Source organism: Giraffa tippelskirchi, chromosome 7 (assembly GCF_054371585.1).
Source record: "Giraffa tippelskirchi isolate mGirTip1 chromosome 7, T2T-mGirTip1v1.2.pri, whole genome shotgun sequence".
NCBI lineage: Eukaryota > Metazoa > Chordata > Mammalia > Artiodactyla > Giraffidae > Giraffa > Giraffa tippelskirchi.
Genome location: NC_137281.1, coordinates 117,394,206 through 117,413,390, shown reverse-complemented (window position 1 = coordinate 117,413,390; position 19,185 = coordinate 117,394,206). Strand labels below are relative to the sequence as shown.

The window sequence follows — 19,185 nt, the reverse complement described above, 5'->3', positions numbered from 1 at the left end:
GTCCCCTGTAACAGCCTTTATTTTAAAGTCTATTTTCTCTGATATAAGTATTACTACTCTGATATCTTTTTATTTCCATTTGTATGAAATATCTTTTTCCAACCCCTCACTTTCAGTCTTTATGTGTCTCTAGGTCTGAAGTGGGTGTCTTATAGACAGCATATATATATATATATATATATATATATATAGGTCTTGTTTTTTTAACCCATCCAGCCAGCCTGTGTCTTTTGATTAGAACATTTAATCGATTTACATCAGGTAATTACTCATATGCATGCTTAGTCGTGTCCGACTCTTTGCAACCCCATGGACTGCAGCCCGCCAAGCTACTCTGTCCATGGGGATTCTCTAGGCAAGTAGAATGGAGTGAATTGCCATGCCCTCCTCCCAGGGGATCTTCCCAACCCACAGACTGAACTCAGGTCTCCAGCATTGCAGGCAGATTCTTTACTGTCTGAGCCACCAGGGAAGCCCTATATATATGTTCCTATTACCATTTTCTTAATTGTCTTGGGTTTGTTTTTGTAGGTCTTTTTCTTCTCTTATGTTTCCCACCTAGAGAAGTTCCTTCAACATTTGTTGTAAGGCTGTTTTGGTGGTATTGAGTTCTTTTAAGCTTTTCCTTCTCTGTAAAACTTCTGATTTCTCCATCAAATCTGAATGAGATACTTGCTGGGTAGAGTAATCTAGGTTGTAGGTTTTCTCTTTCATCACTTCAAATATATCTGCCACTCCCTAAGGCCTGCAGAGTTTCTGCTGAAAAATCAGTTGATAACCTATGGGAATTCACTTGTATGTTATTTGTTGCTTTACATTTGCTGCTTTTAATATTTTTTTCTTTGAATATAATTTTTGTTAGTTTGATTAGTATGTGTCTTGGCATACTTCCCCTTGGGTTTGAGACTCTCTATGCTTCCTGTACTTGGTTGCTGCTTTTAGGCTAACTAAGGTGTTTATTTACTCTTTTGATAAGGTTTCTAAAAAGCTATACCTTTTTAGATTAACATTTAAAAATACATTAAAATTTATAACTTAAGTTTTAAAGTTGAACTAACATTCTTTTCTTAGACAACCAGCTATTACCAGCCTTGTTAGGCTTGTCACCTCTACTTATAAATCTTGTATTTTGCTACAAAGATGAGTTTGTCCAACAAACTGTTCATAAGCAGCTTTTCTGGTTTAGGGATATTTAGCTTAAGTTCTTTTCATTAAATGTTTAGTTAAATCATTATACAAAAAGTAAAAGGGGTAAACTTTGCTTTTTATTACATTTAATGCTTTTTTCATCATTCCTTTATAGTACTTTCTATATAGAGCCAAAGGTTGTTTTAAATTTCTATCTCCTATACTTTAAATGTTAAGTAAATGATTAATTTGCTTGTGGTAGTAAAATTTAAGGATGATTTTGTCTAGTATTACTTCAAAGTGTTCATAGATTATGAAATAGCCTAGGTGCAAACTAAGTGCTTTTATTTAAGCTATGCCTTGATTTATCCAAGCCCACTTTCCAGTGTGCTTACCTTTACAACTTGTCTCCTCTCATACAATTAGTGTTTGTTAATACTGGACTGAGCCTAGAAGTTGGCTTGCCAATGTAGGGTTGCCACATAAAATATGGCATATGTCAAATTAAATTTGAAATACATATAAAAATAGACAGTCTTTAGTATAAATATGCCCCAAATATTACATGGGGCATACTTACACTAAAAAAAAAAAAATTCACTATCTGAAATTAAAACTACCCAGGCATTCTGTGTTTGAATATGCTAAGCCAGGCTAGAGGTAGAGGCCAGACAATGGAAGAGGAGCAGCCAGTGAGGTTGGAGGAAAGCCAAGAGGTTGTCGAGTCCCAGAGGCTAACTGAAGAAGGAGTAACTAACTGTTAAAAGTCAGTAAGAAAATGTCATTTAAAACAATGCTTTGAGAAATTCAGCTGTTACTGGGAGAGATGGGGAACGAATGATACCCCACTCAAATTAATTCAACCCGAAAAGCATCTTTCTTTTCTTCTTTACATATACGGATTCCAAGTAAGTTTTCTTTGCAACAAAAAACTTTGCAGCTGAACACTAAGTTTGAAAACTAATGAGCAAAGGAAATTATGCCATTGGAAACAAATCATACTCCCTGGGGTGAATTTAACAGACACGGGCAAAGGAAATCATAATTATTTGCTTTTATTCCATAATTTATATTCTTTATTTTCAGTTTCCAGCTTATCATTGAAGGGTGCATAAAACAAATGAGCTTAGAACTTAATCAAATGAGAGCAAATGGAAATATGACATCTAATAAGAACAGTGCAGCAATGGATGCAGAGGTTGTATTAAGACCTCTCATGGACTTCTTGGACAAAACGTAAGTATTCTACTCAATTTCCTCTTTATTCACTGCCCTAAGTTTGGCAGATATGGATTTGAGGGGGGAAAAAATAGTTTTCCTCTATGTAGGACAGTTTTAAAGGGCTTCTACAGAAATAGATCAATTCATTAAAAAAAAAAAAAAGCAACTCTTAATTCATTACTAGATGGGAAAATAGAAGGAATGACTATGTACAGAAAAGGAAAAATGGAGAGGAAATAAGTATTGGTAACTAAGGAGGCTGCTACTCTGAGGCATAGAGAGATTAGGATTTTCATGCTTTTCAGATAACATTTGGACACGGAGATAGACAAAAGCGAGTCCAGAATATCCAAGTTCATGTCGGAAACCTGCTAAAGAAGATAATAGCACAAATGTGACTAGAATTAATTCAGCTCAGAGACAAGTAGATTGTTGCCTTGTCCCACCTTCAGCAACTATTAGTGTCTATTTGCATCAAACTCTATAATCTAGACACTGGACAGCGATGATGGAGGGTCAAAGTACTTTACTCCATGGAGATTCCAGTTCAGTAGTGGTGGAAATGGGTGGGAAAAGAGGCCTTCATGACCAACTAAGATAGTGTTCTTAACTGAAAAGGTTGGCTTGTTTCTCTTTCTATTTGGTCCCTCCTCTTAGAAGTTCTAATTTTGTAAGTTTGGAGTAGGCACTTTTATTTTCAAATGTGTCCAAAATTGGAAACCATTGATCCAAAACAACAAGGGGTATGATTTCTTCAATGGTGATACATGAAACCAGAACTGAAAGTAGAAAAGGAGAAAATAATTTTGAGTGCCTACCAAGGGACCAGCATAATATCTACTACTTTACATATATCACCTCATTTAATATTGTTGTGACAAACTAATTAATACCAATGAGACCAAGATAAATAAGATGGATACATTACCTTTTGTTAAAGATATGGACAGCAAAAAAGGAATTAGTAAGAACCTTTTATATATGTTAATAACTTCTACTTTAATTCCATTTCCCTTTGCTTATAACCTTACTGCACAAGTAAGGCTAATGTTCTTATCACTTCAATTTTAGTATTTGGTAGAAAAATTCTTATTTTCTGTTTGCTATGAAGAAATATTAGAAGAGAGGTGAATAGGTAATTAGGTAGCTTAGCGAGAAATAGGTAGGCAAGTGGTGTAGAAGGAAAAAATAGAAGAAAGGAGGGAGAGAAGAGGAAGAAAGAGAACAAGACATCTTCATATCTTTAGGTTCTTAATAGACACTTGTACTCTTATCACCTAATTTCCTAACAACCCCTTGAAATTTTTGCCATGACGCTTTTCTATGGATAAGACATAATTGATTCACAGAAACTACCATTTAGTTGTGACTGTGATGCTGAGTGGAGAGCAGGATAAAGCAACCCTGAGCCTCTTAAAACTCCTACCAGAATGCCTTCTGTTTAGAGATTTCCAGTCAGCAGTTTAGAGGTACATCATTTATCACTGGCAGAACTATTTATTTTTGCATATGCTATAAGCAAGAGTTGTGAAACATACAGAAAGTTTTAAATTCTCCTAGTACTGTTACCTACTAGAGCTTCCTAGGTGCTGTAGTGGTAAAGAAGCTGCCTGTCAATACAGGAGACACAAGAGTTGCAGCTTTGATCCCTCTGTAGGGAAGATCCCCTGGAGAAGGAAATGGCAACCCACTCCAGTATTCTACTAGTTAAGGGACCTTGAATCCATTTCAGCATCCATAAAACAGAGCTAATACATAAACTAGGTTGGCCTTCTTTTCAATATATTTCAGTTATTGTTTTAATCGGTCTTAAGATAGTCTCTTCTATTTCTAATTATACTTTATTATATCATCATATGTAACTTCCTCACATTCTTAGTAGAAAGAGACTATAAAAATAGAAAAACATCAGTGAACTTTAAAAATCTGTAAGATTTTAAAATTTGAGGAAGAGATAGGCATGGAGGGCTTGGAAATTTGGGGGCTAATACAAAATGTAGAACCATAAATCATTAGGGGACCTTTTTAAAAGTCAGATATCAATTCTGTTCTCAAGGAACTAACAGTTTAGAGAGAAAAACAGAAAAGTATAGCAGATAAATGCAATAAGGGATAATACAGTAGTCTCCTACTCAGATGAACAGCAGAAATATCATTTGTGTTAGGTCTTCTTTAAAGGCAGATAGGGTTTGGATGTATGAAAATGGGAGATGGGAATTCCAGGGGGAGGGAAAAACAACTGGATACATTTTTATGAAAATATGGTCAACTGTATGGAAGGATCTCTCTCTTGTCAACAAGTATACATAACATTTGAAAATTGTCTGGTTCTGTGATCAGTCAAAATAGTTCAGGTTCTAAAATATATGTGTTCAGCTTACATTACCAAGTTGGTTAACTCTGACTAAATTAAGGAAGCAATTGCTAGATTTCCCCTCTATTTTTTGTTATTTAAAATGAATGATTAAGGTCAAAAGTCTTCAAGGTGGTTTTGAGATGATCCCCTTAAAAAGTGTGTTATTTTCTAAATGTACAGGCTCTCTTTGTGTAGCTTCCCTAAATATTATACAACACTGTATTTCTTTATGCTTCATTTTCTCCACCAAGACCTCACTACTCTATAAAACAAGCTATAAAGGCCATTTCCAGCTAATAGAAATCCCATGCAGAGCTGCAAACATGTCAACAATTTTATTCCTATTGGTTCAAGTCCAGTTTAAACAGGGTTAGATAGCACACCAAGTACATGAGCTGACCATAAAAACAAGATCAGTTTCTAAATTCAGACCTTTAGCAAATGGAAATGACACAGCTGTTGCAAAATTGGCAGATTTGTTATGTCTCAAATCATCCAAAGAATTTCTCTGAGGATAGGTTCTGTTATTTTTTCACAACATATCATCTGGTTTCTACCCCGTGTCCATATAGTGAATATCCATCTACTAGCAAGCTAGAACTACTGCCTCTGAACAATGGGTTCCAAACTTGTGGGGCCACAGAGTTCCACAGCTATGCCCCCAGGGCTCCCCAGCCCGCCCCTTCTTCCAGGGTAGGTCACTTTCATGTATTTTTATATACTAGGTTCTACACACAGCAGTGTTAGGAGAGATACTCATATGTGAAAATGAGTTTGGGAAATCTCTTCCTTTGCTTCTCAAACATCACATGCCTTTAAATATTAACTCCTTAAGTGTTAGTATTAATTATATATTTAAATATTTTAATGTTAATTCTGTCTCTATCAGATCCCAGTTTGTAATTTCTGCATCCAATCATTCAGAGTACTTAGTAGTACTACAGAAAGTTCACTAGGCTACCCTGAAATATATGATCCAACTTTGGCACTCTGTACAACAGATCTGATAAACTTTTATTAAGAGAGTCTCAGAGTTCAGTGTCAAGTTATGGAAGTTATGGTACTTTCCATAAATCTTTGTGCAGCACTGTGCCTTCAGATACTGCTGGGCCTTCATGCACAAGTGCATTTACCAAGGGTAGCATGCGCCATTGGACAACCTACTGAATCTCAGCCCTCACTCACTAGCTTCACTTCCTTAGACAAGTCCCTCCAACCTCTCTGAGCTGGTGTTTGATTTCTGAAATGGATATACTAATCCCAGAAATATCTGAAGAGGTTTCTAAACTAAAGTGTTATATAAATGCTCGATGACGTTACCATCATTATCTCACCATGAGAAGAACTAGTAAATACTTTAAGCCTATCACAGTTGGTGAATTGGGAATCTAGAAAATCTGAACTCAGAGAACAAATTTGTGTTTGTTGGGAATGAGTCAAGTCTAAGGATACAAACTTCCAATAAGGTAAGTCCTGAGGATGTAATAGATAGCATATATATATAGTACAGTATTTATAGGAAATTATACTGTATTATGTATTTGAAAATTGCTAAGTGTGGATGTTAAAAATTCTTACTACAAGCCAAAAAACATAACTCTGTGAGGTGATAGATGTTAGCTAAACTTACTATAGTGATCCTTTCACAGTATGTACATTTATCAAATGATTGTCTTGTGCTCCTTAAACTTATGCAATGTTATATATCAATATCTCAAGAAAATTGGAAAAAATAGCAGTAAATTTTGTTTTTGAGTGAATCATATGCGTGTTTGCCATGTCAGTGTGCAGATCTAATGCCAGTTAGTGACAAAAATGTGTTTCTTTGGTATTTAGCCTGTACCATGAACATGAGGCATGTAGTAAAAACAACTCTGGAATGCAGGAAAAAATCGTGTACTTTGGGAGCCTTGATGTCAATTTGGGAAGCAATTTAAGAAAAGAAATGCTCTGAATTCATTTTCTACCGAACAATGAATTATACAAAATATGATGAAACAGATTTTTTATATTATGTATTTTTTTTCAGTAAGTGAAATTTAGCAACTGAAAATTATAAAGGCCTAGTCAGGTATCTGACTCTCAGCCCTGAAAAATGTGAATGTGTGATCAGTAAAATAAGGTGATACCTCAATGAGAGACTCCTAAACAATTATGTATTTTATTTCAGATTAAGTCTCTCAGCAAAGATCTGTGAGAAAACAGTCCTGAAGCGAGTATTGAAAGAGTTATGGAAGCTAGTCCTTAACAAAATAGAGAAACAAATCGTTCTCCCTCCTCTGACAGATCAAACAGTAAGTATTCAAACTCATGTTTGATTGTACTTCCAATAACCCATCTGATTGATTGTTTTTTGTTTCAATCAATGGTTTTGATCCAGATGAAATAGTAATTAAATTCATTTTGGGGAAAAGGGTTTTGTATACAATGGCTTAGCAAGGATCATTCCAATGACATTTCCTGTAGGAATCAATTTTATTTTCCATTGTGGCTTATTACAGGATGTTGAATATAGTTTCCCTGTCTTATACAACAGGACCTTGTTGTTTATCGATTCTATATATAGTAGTTTGTATCTGCTAGTCCCAAACTCTCAATCCAACTCTCCAGCACTCCCACTACAAATCATCTTTAAATAGCGGAAATAGCAGTCAAACTTCACACTTGCTTGATATTTCAAACTTTGTATCAAAGCCCAACTTATGGGGCTATCTCATCTACACAATTCATTTTTTATTTAATCTTATGATGAAGCCTCACCCCAGAGAAACAGATATATGCTAGAATGTGCTTGCTGTGTTTCTTCCTGCAATCTAACAGTTTAAGAAGATGAATCTAACCCTGCTCTCTGGAATATTTTTTCAACCGTTTGCTTTTATCAATCACCTTTGCAGTTGGAGGTAAATACAGGTGATATCTTTTAGAGGATTTGATGAACACGATTGTATCAGGCACAGTGAAATAAAAAGGAACCAGATGATCAATGACAGCAAAGTCAGACAGTGATCAAGCGCATACACCAGCTAACTCAGGTCACGTATCCTGAGCCAAGCAAAGAAAGAAAGAACCCTAACAAGCACTTGCTATAGAATAATTTTTCTTCTGTGACTGAGAAAGACAAGTTGATATAAATAATGAGTAATTATAAACTAAAATATATATTGACACCATTAATCATGTACACTCCGTGAAATTTAGCCAGTGAAATTATATAGAAAATATTTTCTTGCAAAGTGTTGCAAGGTGCAAAGATTCATATGTTTGTTGATTTACCACCAGACAGTGAGTGTTAAATATAAATTACTTTGAGTTTTGCTTCATGCCATGAGTATGTGTTATAATCATAGCCTACACATACGGGTAGCCAGTCACACTTAGAAACACACACACTTCTGTCTCTTATTCTCCTATAATACATAATGCATTTCTTTAACATGAGGTAGCTTTCACTTAATTGGCCAATAGGGGAGGCTGTCAGGGCAACCTGCAAGTTGGCTCACTTTATTTACATTCTAGGCTACTAATGAGTATTCTAGTAGTGCTTCCAATGTTTATTCTGCTGTTTTTCCAGCTCTCCCCAGGGCCTTGAGGTGCTAGGGAAAAACCTCTGGCTGAGGAAGGAGTTAAGAAGGCAGGGCTCTGACAGTTTGGATGGCATGTCAGGAGGACCAGCTCCACCTTCTACAGCTCTGGATCTTGAAATTTTGCGTAATTTATTTTAAGGGGTGGGGAGTGGAGGGAAGGAGTTGCCTCTGCTACAAATAAATAAAAGGTAAGCTCACTGATGTAAACCACATTGTACATTAAACTGGCTGCCAGAGCAGTAACTCATTCAGTAACTCAGACAGAAACTTCCAGAAGTGGGATGCTTGTGAGGACAGTTATATTTCTAGTTACAACCCTAGGTATCTGCTAGGTATCCAGATCCAATTTTTAAAATAGACCAATTTAGGGCATATGAAATAAAAGTCACAAACACAATCAGTAAAATAGAGAACACTATTGACTACATTTCTACTTTGTTACTGAAGATCTTATAAGTCGTCTCTCTCCTTTTCTATGTGTGTGTTTCTAGGGACCCCAGATGATTTTCATCGCAGCTAAAGATCTGGGACAACTCTCCAAACTGAAGGTAATAAGAATAAAGAAATGACTAGTTGCCTGTGAAAGGTAGTGCACTGACTACAGTTCTGTGAGAAACCAACCTCCTGTAAGTAGTGGTATCTAATACAGAAGGACTAAGGATGTGTGTCTGAGATCTCACAATCTGTTTTAAGAAGAATCAGAGTAAAATGGAGGGACTGAATTGTACTTTCTTCTTCTCCCCACACCCTATATTTTTTTGTATTTTCCAATTCGTAGGGCAGCTGGGAATTTTTGACTGTGTTGAAGCATTCAGGATTACTGCTTTGGAAATAAATTAGCATATTTTCATTTTTATAGTGAACTGGCTTTGTGTGAAGAAAGATAAAGGGTGCTCCACAGAAACCCAGTAAAGTCTAGAGAACTCTTCAGGCAAGAAACCTGATGCAGGAAAATAAACTTATCAAAGCAGACATTGAGTTTGTCAAGATAATCAACCCTGTTATAACAAGGATTTGCTGTTTAAACAATCCTACCCTTTATTATTGCCTGAGAGTTACAGGACTTTGCAGTTGTTTAGGGAACCTCAGGTTTTTTTTTCCCTCTAGAGTAGAAATTTGACTGGTTAAAATACATATTGTTGTTCTGTAATGGACTTTTTGCACTTAGCCTAATGTCCTGCAGTTTCATTAATATTGTAGCATATAACAAGAATTCCTTCCTTTTAGAGGCTGAATAATATTGCATTTGTAAGTACATACCACTTTTTTTAATACATTCATTTATCAATGGACCACATATAGGCCAAAATTGTACCTATAGTTGAAATATATGTTCTTGTTCTATTTCTACCTATGAGAATATGGTGTAGCATGGGGGTAGGTTCCAGATATTGACCGTGTTCTACCTCAGTGGCTTCCAAATATGTGACACTGGCCAAAGTACTGAACATGTCTAATTTGCAGATTTGCCATTTGTGAAATCCAGACAGTGTTAACCCTTGGTTCATAGGATTGTTGTGAGGATAACGTATTCATTATCTTTGCATGGTAACTGCAAAGAGTATGCCTCTTCCCACTCACAGAGGGCATTCTCTTGTCTCTTCCCCAGGCTGGCAGCTCAGGGTTACATATCATTGGGGCTGTTTTGTGTGTACACAACAGGGGAAAGATCATCCATGTGGCTGCATATTTGCTTACTGAGTTGAAATAGGTGCCCTATAATGGCAGTACCTTGTTATATCACCTACTTTGTCCCCTTCGTCAGAAAAAAAGTTAAAAGCCAATAATCTATTTAGAAGACAGAACCATCACATGAAATTGTTTCTCACAGGTATTCAGTGATGGTGGTTCAGAGGGGAAGTAGAAGGTAGATGTCATTGTCAAACTATTGTTTTGGATCTTGGATCTCTATCGTTTTCTTGGTCCCTCTTATTAACCTCCCTGAGATTTGTATCCCCTCTTTTGAAAAATGGATTTATACAGTATTGAAGCTTCTCATAGAAAACCTGGAAAAGTGAAACATCACAGTGCCTTATTACAAAAGAAATGGCCTTGGCAGTGTGTGTAGCATCTGTGTGACATCAGGAAACAGATACTGCATCTCCTTCAGCTTCACCTTCCTGAGTGGAATGCTTTATCAGCTGTAACTGTTTCAGTTTCAAGTGATGGAAAGCCAGACTAACAAAAGCAAGGAAGGAATTTATAGCTCCATGAAATTTTACAGTTCTGGGCTAACTCTGGTTTCCATCACTGCTTGATTAGGAAGTCAAACAATGTTCCAGAAGCCAGTTACTTACTCTCTTTCAACTCTGTTCTTCCCTTGTTTGACTTACTGCCTTAACAAGCCTCCTTTCCTGTTTGTAAGACAGTTCTCTGCTTATATCTAACATTTTTGAACTTGAAATTTTATAGAAAAGAACACCCACCTTGATGCAGGAAATTCTAGCAAAAAGTCTACAGGCACATCATCAGTGCTAATGCAATATTATCACCATTCCCAAGCCAACCACCGTGGCCTGGGGGATGACATATGCCGTTGGGCTTAATTCACATACCCAACCCTGAACTGAGGAGTGCTGTCAACCCGGTTCAAATCTTAGGGAGAGACAGACTGGATCCTTAGTGGGCATATATATGCTACCTGGGAAAAATCAGAGTCCACAGAAACCACAGCACTTATATCCCTTTAGTGGCCTCAAAATTTCTTCAATTCAGTGAATTCTCTTGATTACAATAAACTAAAAGCATATTATGAATAAAATGTCCTAAAAGCGTTAATTCATTAAGACTGAAATAATCCAAAGGACTAAAAATAGAATCCTGTTGTTCATAGGTGATAGAAAAACAGTTTTAAAACATATTTTTTCTATTATTGTTCCTTGAGTTTTTAAAGTTAGTTATTGGTCCATTTAGTTATTATTTCAATGACTGGGCAATAAGTTTTCTATATTGTTATGTAAAAGATTAAAATTATAGCCAAAGTATAGAACTACCATTTTTTAATTGAAGTATAGTTGATTTACTATATTGTGCTAATTTCTGCTGTATAGTAAAAATGATTCAGTTTTACATATATACACACAGTTTTTAAAATTCTTCACCATTAGTGTTTACAAGATATTGAATAGATTTACTTGTGATATACAGTAGGACCTTATTGTTTATCCATTCTATATATAATGGTTTGAATGTGGTAACCCCAAATGCTCACTCCATCTTTCCTCTACCCACCTTCCCCCTGACAACCACAAGTCTGTTCTCTGTGTCTGTGAGTATGTTTCTTTTGTAGATAGGTTCATTTATGCCATATTTTAAATTCTACATACAAGTGACACCTTATGGTCTTTGTCTTTCAGATTACTTCACTTAGTAGATAATATCTATCCATGTTGCTGCATTACATTATGTACATGTACTACATATTTTTAAATTAAAAAAATTATATTGGAATATAGTTGATTTACAATGTTGTGTTAGTTTCAGGTGTACAGCAAAGTGATTCAGTTATACATATATCCATTATTTTTCAAATTCTTTTCCCATTTAGATTATTGAGTAGAGTTACCTGTGTTATACAGTAGGTCCCTATCAGTTATCTTAGTAATGTGTATATGAAAATCCCAGACTCAGTTTATCCGTCCCTGTCATCTTTCCCCTTTGCTAACCATAAAAGTCTGTTTCACTTGCAAATATTTTCTCCCATTCTGTAGGCTTTTTGTCTTGTTTATGGTTTCCTTTGTTGTACAAAAGCTTGTACATTTGATTAGGTCCCATTTGTTGATTTTTGCTTTCATTTCTATTGCCTCGGGAGAATGACCTAAGAAAACATTGGTCCAGTTTATATCAAAGAATATTGGCTATGTTCTCTTTCAGGCAGAACTGCAAAAACTGTTTTCCCATATTTTACTAGAATGTTGCTTCCAATGTTTTTGTTTTCATTTCAAATCCTGGGTCTTTTCATTTTTTCATGAATTAGTTTGAAAGCAGATTGGATCCACAGGTAAAGTGTCGTTTGAAATAATAGTATTAATGAGTAAATTCAGCAAGCCTGTACAGAAATATTAACAAATGACTACCTTACTTAAAAGAATCAGGGAACATAGAACAACGAAAGAAACTAATTTCTTTTCTGCATGTGACTATGATTTAGAATTAATTCATTAAGCAAGGATTTATTCAGATTTTTACATATTCTATATTACTTCATCCTCTGTAACTTTATAATGTAAGTTATTGTAAGTATGCCCAACTTATTACTATTTTATGGGATCAGATTTATCTGGCATAACATTTTTATGGACAGGTGATACAATATCAAAACTAGTTAGTAAAAATACATCTGAGACAATGAATTTCTTGCAAGCAAGCAGTAACACATTGACAGCCTTTTTCAGAGACTACCTTATTTGAATAAGTTATTATTAAATCCCAGAAAATCATTTCTTGTAAGAATTGTATTTTTCTATAGCACAAACATTATTTATTAGCATCTATTAAAAAATGTGACCACATCGAAAAGCCAGTCAAGATTGACAAAGCCAGAGAGATTTATTTACTTGCCTTCAAGCATTTCTCTCTATAATTTGGCAAAAATTTCCCATTATTCTTTGAGTCTTGATGGGTATTTAATATCCTTATTTTTAAAATATTAAATGGACTCATATATTTGTGGTGAAATCCCCACATCAGAGAAAGATGCAGAAGTATATACCGTGAATCTAGCATTATAACAAGTTTTGAACAATATTTAAGGGACTGTGATTCCATTCAAGCATATGGAATCATTTAAGATATTCTGAAGAATTACAACTCAGTTACCAAAAACATATTGAGTACCTAGCAGGTGATAATTGCCAAGACAGGCACAGTCTGCAGAAGTGAGTAAAACAGAGAGATTATCTTCAGAAAGTCATGGCACCTGCTAAATGCAGAGTAACACAAGGACTGGAATAGAAAGATGAGCCACTGGGTGTGACTGTACAGTTTGTACATTTCACAAAAGTGTCCCACAAAGGGAGTGGATGACAGCTAAATTGGGGTCCATGATCCACTTGCTGTGCCCCATAGAAAAAGAGGCGCTTTTTATTACTGAACAAAGACACTGATCCCTTGACCAAGCCGTGCATTCTCAGAGTTATGTCCACCCATACTGACTTTCCTTATGATTCACAGAGACGCACTTATCTAAGTTAGAAATTAAGCTCTGGAGGACAAAAGTCTTTCTTTTATGAAACAATATTATCTCAGTCACCTAAAACAGTACTAGCACATAACAAGCACTCAGGAAATATGTGTTGAATGTTGTTGACTAGAACAGTGGATGCCCTGGTGAGATTGTATCATCAGTCTGTGGGTTAGGAATTTAAAAATTTTTCTCCAGACAAGTTTTCCTTACTGTTGTCCTCAACTTTCTACCATCATTTCCCTAAATAACTTCAGATGAAGACAGAGTTCATAGTGAACAGTGAGGAAAATGCAATGTTATTATGGAAATCAGTTCTAAAATATTGAAAACTGAATTTAAAATAGTGAAAACCTCCAGAACTGAATTCAGTTAATTCTTTGGGAATTTTCCTTTTAATGACTGAGCATTAAGGGGATCCTAGAAAGTGAGAAAAGTGAGAGCATTATACTTAAAGTAGATTTTATCAGTAATAATTGAATGAGGCTAAAATTTACCTCCTAACTCCTTTCCAAGGTTGACCTTCTTCAGTGTGACAGAACAGAAAGCAGGGATTAATGTAGAAAAGCTTGGACACACATTTTCCAGGATCATCTCTTCCCCCCCACCCCATAACATTAGATTGCAGGTGAAAAATAAAGCCATATATGAATCAAAGCACTGCTTTTTAAGTTAACATGTAGTATTTCTTCTTTGGGCAAAACAAATTTTTATTAAATATCTGACAAAATTGTCATTATCATCATCTAAATGTGTTCATATGAAAAAGTTATCTCAAATGGGAAATATCTGCATACAAGGATTATACAAATTTTGTTTGAAAGCAGTTGGTAAACAAATTAACTGGTAATTTTATAAGAAATTGTTCACCTGTTTTCCAGGAACACGTGATTCGAGAGGATACCAAGGGTCTGACACCAAGACAGTGTGGTATAATGGAGGTGGTCCTGGCTACCATCAAGGTAAGATTTTAGAGTCCCTGGATATGTACCCTCAGAGAAGTGTACCCCAGATGCTGTACATCCATAGATATGGTAGACAGTTGTGTACAAACATTCTGGGAGTGTGTCAGACTTAGCCCATACTATATCATTATTATATCCATATTACTCTACCCTTAGAGCTGCTTTCTTTGTCTACCTTTAGAAAATGGGTAAGAAATCTATGTTGTAACAGATGTTTTCAAAGAAAGACATGTACCTCCAAAGTCCAGTTAAATATCAATAGATGCTTCAGGGCACTTATGGTTAATAGAATTTCTGTTTGTGTTTTCAATGCTTGTTGAAATGATTTTGGAAAATCAATTTTCTCTTCTCTCTTAGTAAAGATAATAATTTAGTTTTCTGCTGAAAACCCAAAGGCATTGCATTGTGTGTATCAATGTTTAGCTAAAGTTTGGCTAAAAGCTTTTGTAGTGTGGGTTAAATATAGGTAGTTCTCAAAACATAACGTCAGAGTTCTTTGTTTTCATATGATCCCTTACAGATTTATATACATAATTTTATATTTATATGTGAAAGTTTATTAAAGAGTGAAATATTAATCCATCTCCTAAATTTGGACTGCGTCCAATGTCTGAATGCTTCACAGGGGGAAGCACCTATTATCAAGGAAGTGTAAAGAGTGTAGCAGAGAACTGTGAGCTACCACAAGCCATTTTACAAGCACAGAATAATCTCACTGGATAGAAACAGATATTACAACAGGAGTCATTAAAACAGAGTTCTATTTGTATGACAGTCGGACACTCCACAAAACTATTACCTCATGATTTTTGCAGTTTCAGCGTTTAATAAGAGAACATCTTTTGCTGCTTCAGTGGCAAAAACTGCAAAATAAAAGTTGTGAGGTGACAATTTTGTGACACTCTGTAGAAAATGGAGTGTGTGAATTTTGGCATTGAGATGACAGAGATGGAGTTTCTATAGATGCAGCCAGAATATGGGCTGGAAGTATATAAATATTGTGCAAAATCATTTTTAAAATTGGAAAACGTGAAAGAAAGGAAAAATACAAAACCAGCTCTTTTTAAGAATAATTTTCAAAAATATGAGTAAGAAATGACTGCCCTTTGGGATTATGCCAGAACTCATGGCTATAGAGGAAAGTGCTAGTAGAAAAAAGTAACTCTAGGGCACACACTGAACAGTTAAAAAAATATGATTATAGAATCAGAATTCAGCCCTTAGTGGATTTTATTAGGTCAATGGATGACTCTAAGAGAGCAAGAAAAATGTGTTCTGTGAAAATAGATAATGGCCTTCATTGTACTGACAGACCTGGCTCATGTTCCCTAACTCCAACTTTTCTCTAGTTCTTCTTGATGGGGACAGATGACCACCTCCTACAAGACTAGTTCTGCCCAAACTCTGGGACAATCCCAATCCCCAAGCAAATCCCTCTGGTCTACATGTTGACCTCTCAACTATACTGTCTTCCTGTCCAGGTCATTGGTGATAGTACTTTAGTTCAGCCTCAGTGACCAGACACTTGCCTTCCCCTTTTAAAAAAGACTACTGCCTGGTATCTAAGATCCAGTAAGTGGGTCCATGTCATTATCTTGTTTCCCAGGACTGGAGTCTGACCTTGGTCCTTTAGAACCTCAGAACCGGAGGTCAGGTCTTCAGTCTCCCTACTTCCCAACTTTTCCTCTGGGGTCTCCATGCTACACCCACTTTACCTGCTTTGAGAGCCTTTCATTCCCGTCCTCTGCCCCTCTGCCAAGAGAGTCACCTAATATTTCTTCCAATGGCCTAAAGTCAGTTTTCCAAAGCTGGGACTCCCTTTTATCTTTTCTGATTCTGAGATTTACCCTGATTATACTACAAGGCACTGCTTCTAATGGTGACTACAAAGGAATTCAAGAGAAAGAGGAATACTATTTAAAAGAATTGTAGTCTCAAGAGCTAGTGATTCAGTATCTGCTGGGGGCTCAGCAAAGGGAATACTGTCAGGTGGACACTTCATGGGAAAGATATTCTTATACTGAAGTAGTAGACACTATCCAGGCTAATTCCCAAAGGCTGCCAACAACATGATCCTTAATTCTTCTTTAGGTGATTTTAAGCAAATAAGCTGAACGTGAGAAAGTGAAAATTGAAGGAAGAGGATTCTATGGAGTTTGTAGACTGTGGCTAAAATAGTGTTGTGTATTCTTTCAGTCATCTTTCACATACATACATCTTCTCACCTGATCCTTATAAACATCCTGGGTGTTAAGTACACCAAGAATGATCATTCACATTTTACAGATGAAAGAGCAGAGGCTAAGCAGGTTTAAGTTGTTTGTCTAAGTCCAGAGTCACTTGTAATTGGCAGAGCTGACAAAAGATGCCAAACTCTAAAATCAGTGCCCTTGCTTATTTCACTAAATGTTAACAAGGTGTAGGAAAAGGCAGCAAGCCAAAATGGGTAATATTCCTATTAGATAGATTAGTTCTTTCTAAATTAAAACACCATGTTTCAGTTATTTAGATTATTTTCTAATGATTTAAAATAATATGAACTCATTCAACCTCTACACAGGTACTGATGAAAATATTAACTTAAATATTAAAATTCTAATTAGACTGGGTTATTTTGTCATACCAGTCACAGGTAGTTTCAACTATAAGTCGAAAGTATAGAACATGGCACGAGAAATAGTTACCATGATCTGCGGCAGCTAGCATGGTTGGCCTTGGAGGCATTACATTTACCTGCCAACACTGAGCCAAGTCAACAGCTCTGAAACAGATAGCCAACAACTTAATCAGCATGTGCAAGCTGCTACAGAGGCAAATGCAGAAACCCTATTTAAAGCTGAGCTTTGGAGTCTCAAACTCCTATCATCTCAGGAAGATTTAGGACTTACAAGAGATTCCCTGAAATGTGAGTTTCTTTCCGAGAAAAACAGAAGAGCTTTTTCCAACAGCGTGTACTCTTGACTGTATTGTGAATCTCAAGACTCTTTTTTTTTTAATTTTGAACCATCCTCTAGTTATTTTCTGATGAAGTTTGAAAAACATAGGGGAAAAAAACTGGCTGGTTGTATTTTTCCCAACATTCTAAATTCATGACATTCTGAAATGTATGTGGCAAATGTTTGACATCATGCCATGGAATACAGCTGCTGCTAAGTCACTTCAGTCGTGTCCGACTCTGTGCAACCCCATAGACGGCAGCCCACCAGGCTCCGCCGTCCCTGGGATTCTCCAGGCAAGAATACTGGAGTGGGTTGCCATTTCCTTCTCCAGTGCATGAAAGTGAAGTCGCTCAGTCGTGTCCGACTCTTAGCGACCCCATGGACTGTAGCCTACCAGTCTCCTCCGTCCATGGGATTTTCCAGGCAAGAGGACTGGAGTGGGGTGCCATCGCCTTCTCCACATGGAATACAGAGGTTTCACTAAAAATAATGGAAACAACCTAAATGTCTTCGCAGAGGAAAGGATAAAGAAGGTGTAGTAGGTGTATATAATTAGTCATAAAAAGGAACAAAATTGGGTCATTTGTAGAGATGTAGATGGACCTGGAGACTATCATACAGAGTGAAATAAGTCACTAAGAGAAAAACAAGTATCATATATTAACACAAATGTATGGAATCTGAACAATTTGGTATAGACAGCCTTACTTACAAAGCAGAAGTAGAGACACAGAGGTAGAGAATAAACATACGGATACCAAGTGAGAAAGAGAGGGTGGGATGAATTAGGAGATTGGGATTGACATATATATATATATACACATATATATATATATACACATACACACACACACATATATTTACACTATTGACAATATGTGTAAAATAGATAACTGAAAACCTACTAACTAGCACAGGGAATTCTACTCAGTGCTCTGTGGTGACCTAAATGGGAAGGAAATCCCAAAAAGAGGGGCTATGTGTAAGCTCTCCAATAAAAAATAAAAATAAACACATGGAATTGGGCCCTCTAGAAATCTGCGTTTCTTGGTGTTCAGGGGAGAATGTGGAATAACTATGAATATCTATTCAAATACAGCCTTGAAAAATCCTAGATAACACCATTTCTGATACTCAGGATTCCAGACAAATAACAGGACATGGGATAGTATGCCTCTCAGGCTCTCACCCTGACCAAGTCCTACACAATCCTGGTAACCACTATTCAAGAGTCATTTTTGGTGGCTGTTTCTTACTTAGCACGTTGTCTTTTATAATTTGTAAGTACAGTTTGTGCATTATTTAAACTTCAGGTGCTCATGGGAAGAACAGAACAACCTATCTAGTTTGGAGTACTGCAATTCAGAAATCATTATTTGAGAGCTTACCGTATGTAACAAAGATGATAAGCAGTAAAGAGGTGACTGAAAATTAAAGAGATTTTGCTCTTAACTTAGGAACAGAAACATCTACAATCCATAAAATATGAGAGTTACTGAGAAAGTACTGGGAAGTGCAGCGAGTGTGATAAATTCTCTGTGAGTGGCTAGGGGAAGCTTCCTGGTGAAGGAAGTTTCAGATCATTAAATGGGAAAGCAAGGGGGAAAGTCACCAAAGGCTTAGAGAAAAGCTTGAGTGAAATGTGATTGAGGTATGCAGTAGCCTGAATACTTCAAATAGGCTAATGTAGAGGGAAATCAAGATTGGTTGAGAAATAAGGGGAATATATAGAATAGAAGAGACACATCGACTTGGACCCAAAGTGGTGAGGCGTAAACACCAAGAATCTGAACTTCAGTTTGTTGGCAAA

The 19,185-nt window shown here is 36.2% G+C and overlaps 1 protein-coding gene across 1 annotated transcript in view; it reads left to right on the top strand.

Annotated features, from left to right (window-relative positions):
• The window catches only part of UNC13C (unc-13 homolog C), a 1,717,543-nt gene that overhangs the window by 1,631,469 nt on the left and 66,889 nt on the right, over nt 1-19,185 (top strand). The window contains exons 56-59 of the mRNA XM_081513848.1: nt 2,215-2,364; nt 6,876-6,999; nt 8,781-8,837; nt 14,353-14,433. Coding sequence (XP_081369974.1) covers nt 2,215-2,364; nt 6,876-6,999; nt 8,781-8,837; nt 14,353-14,433 — 412 coding nt within the window. The remainder of the gene's footprint in view (nt 1-2,214; nt 2,365-6,875; nt 7,000-8,780; nt 8,838-14,352; nt 14,434-19,185) is intronic.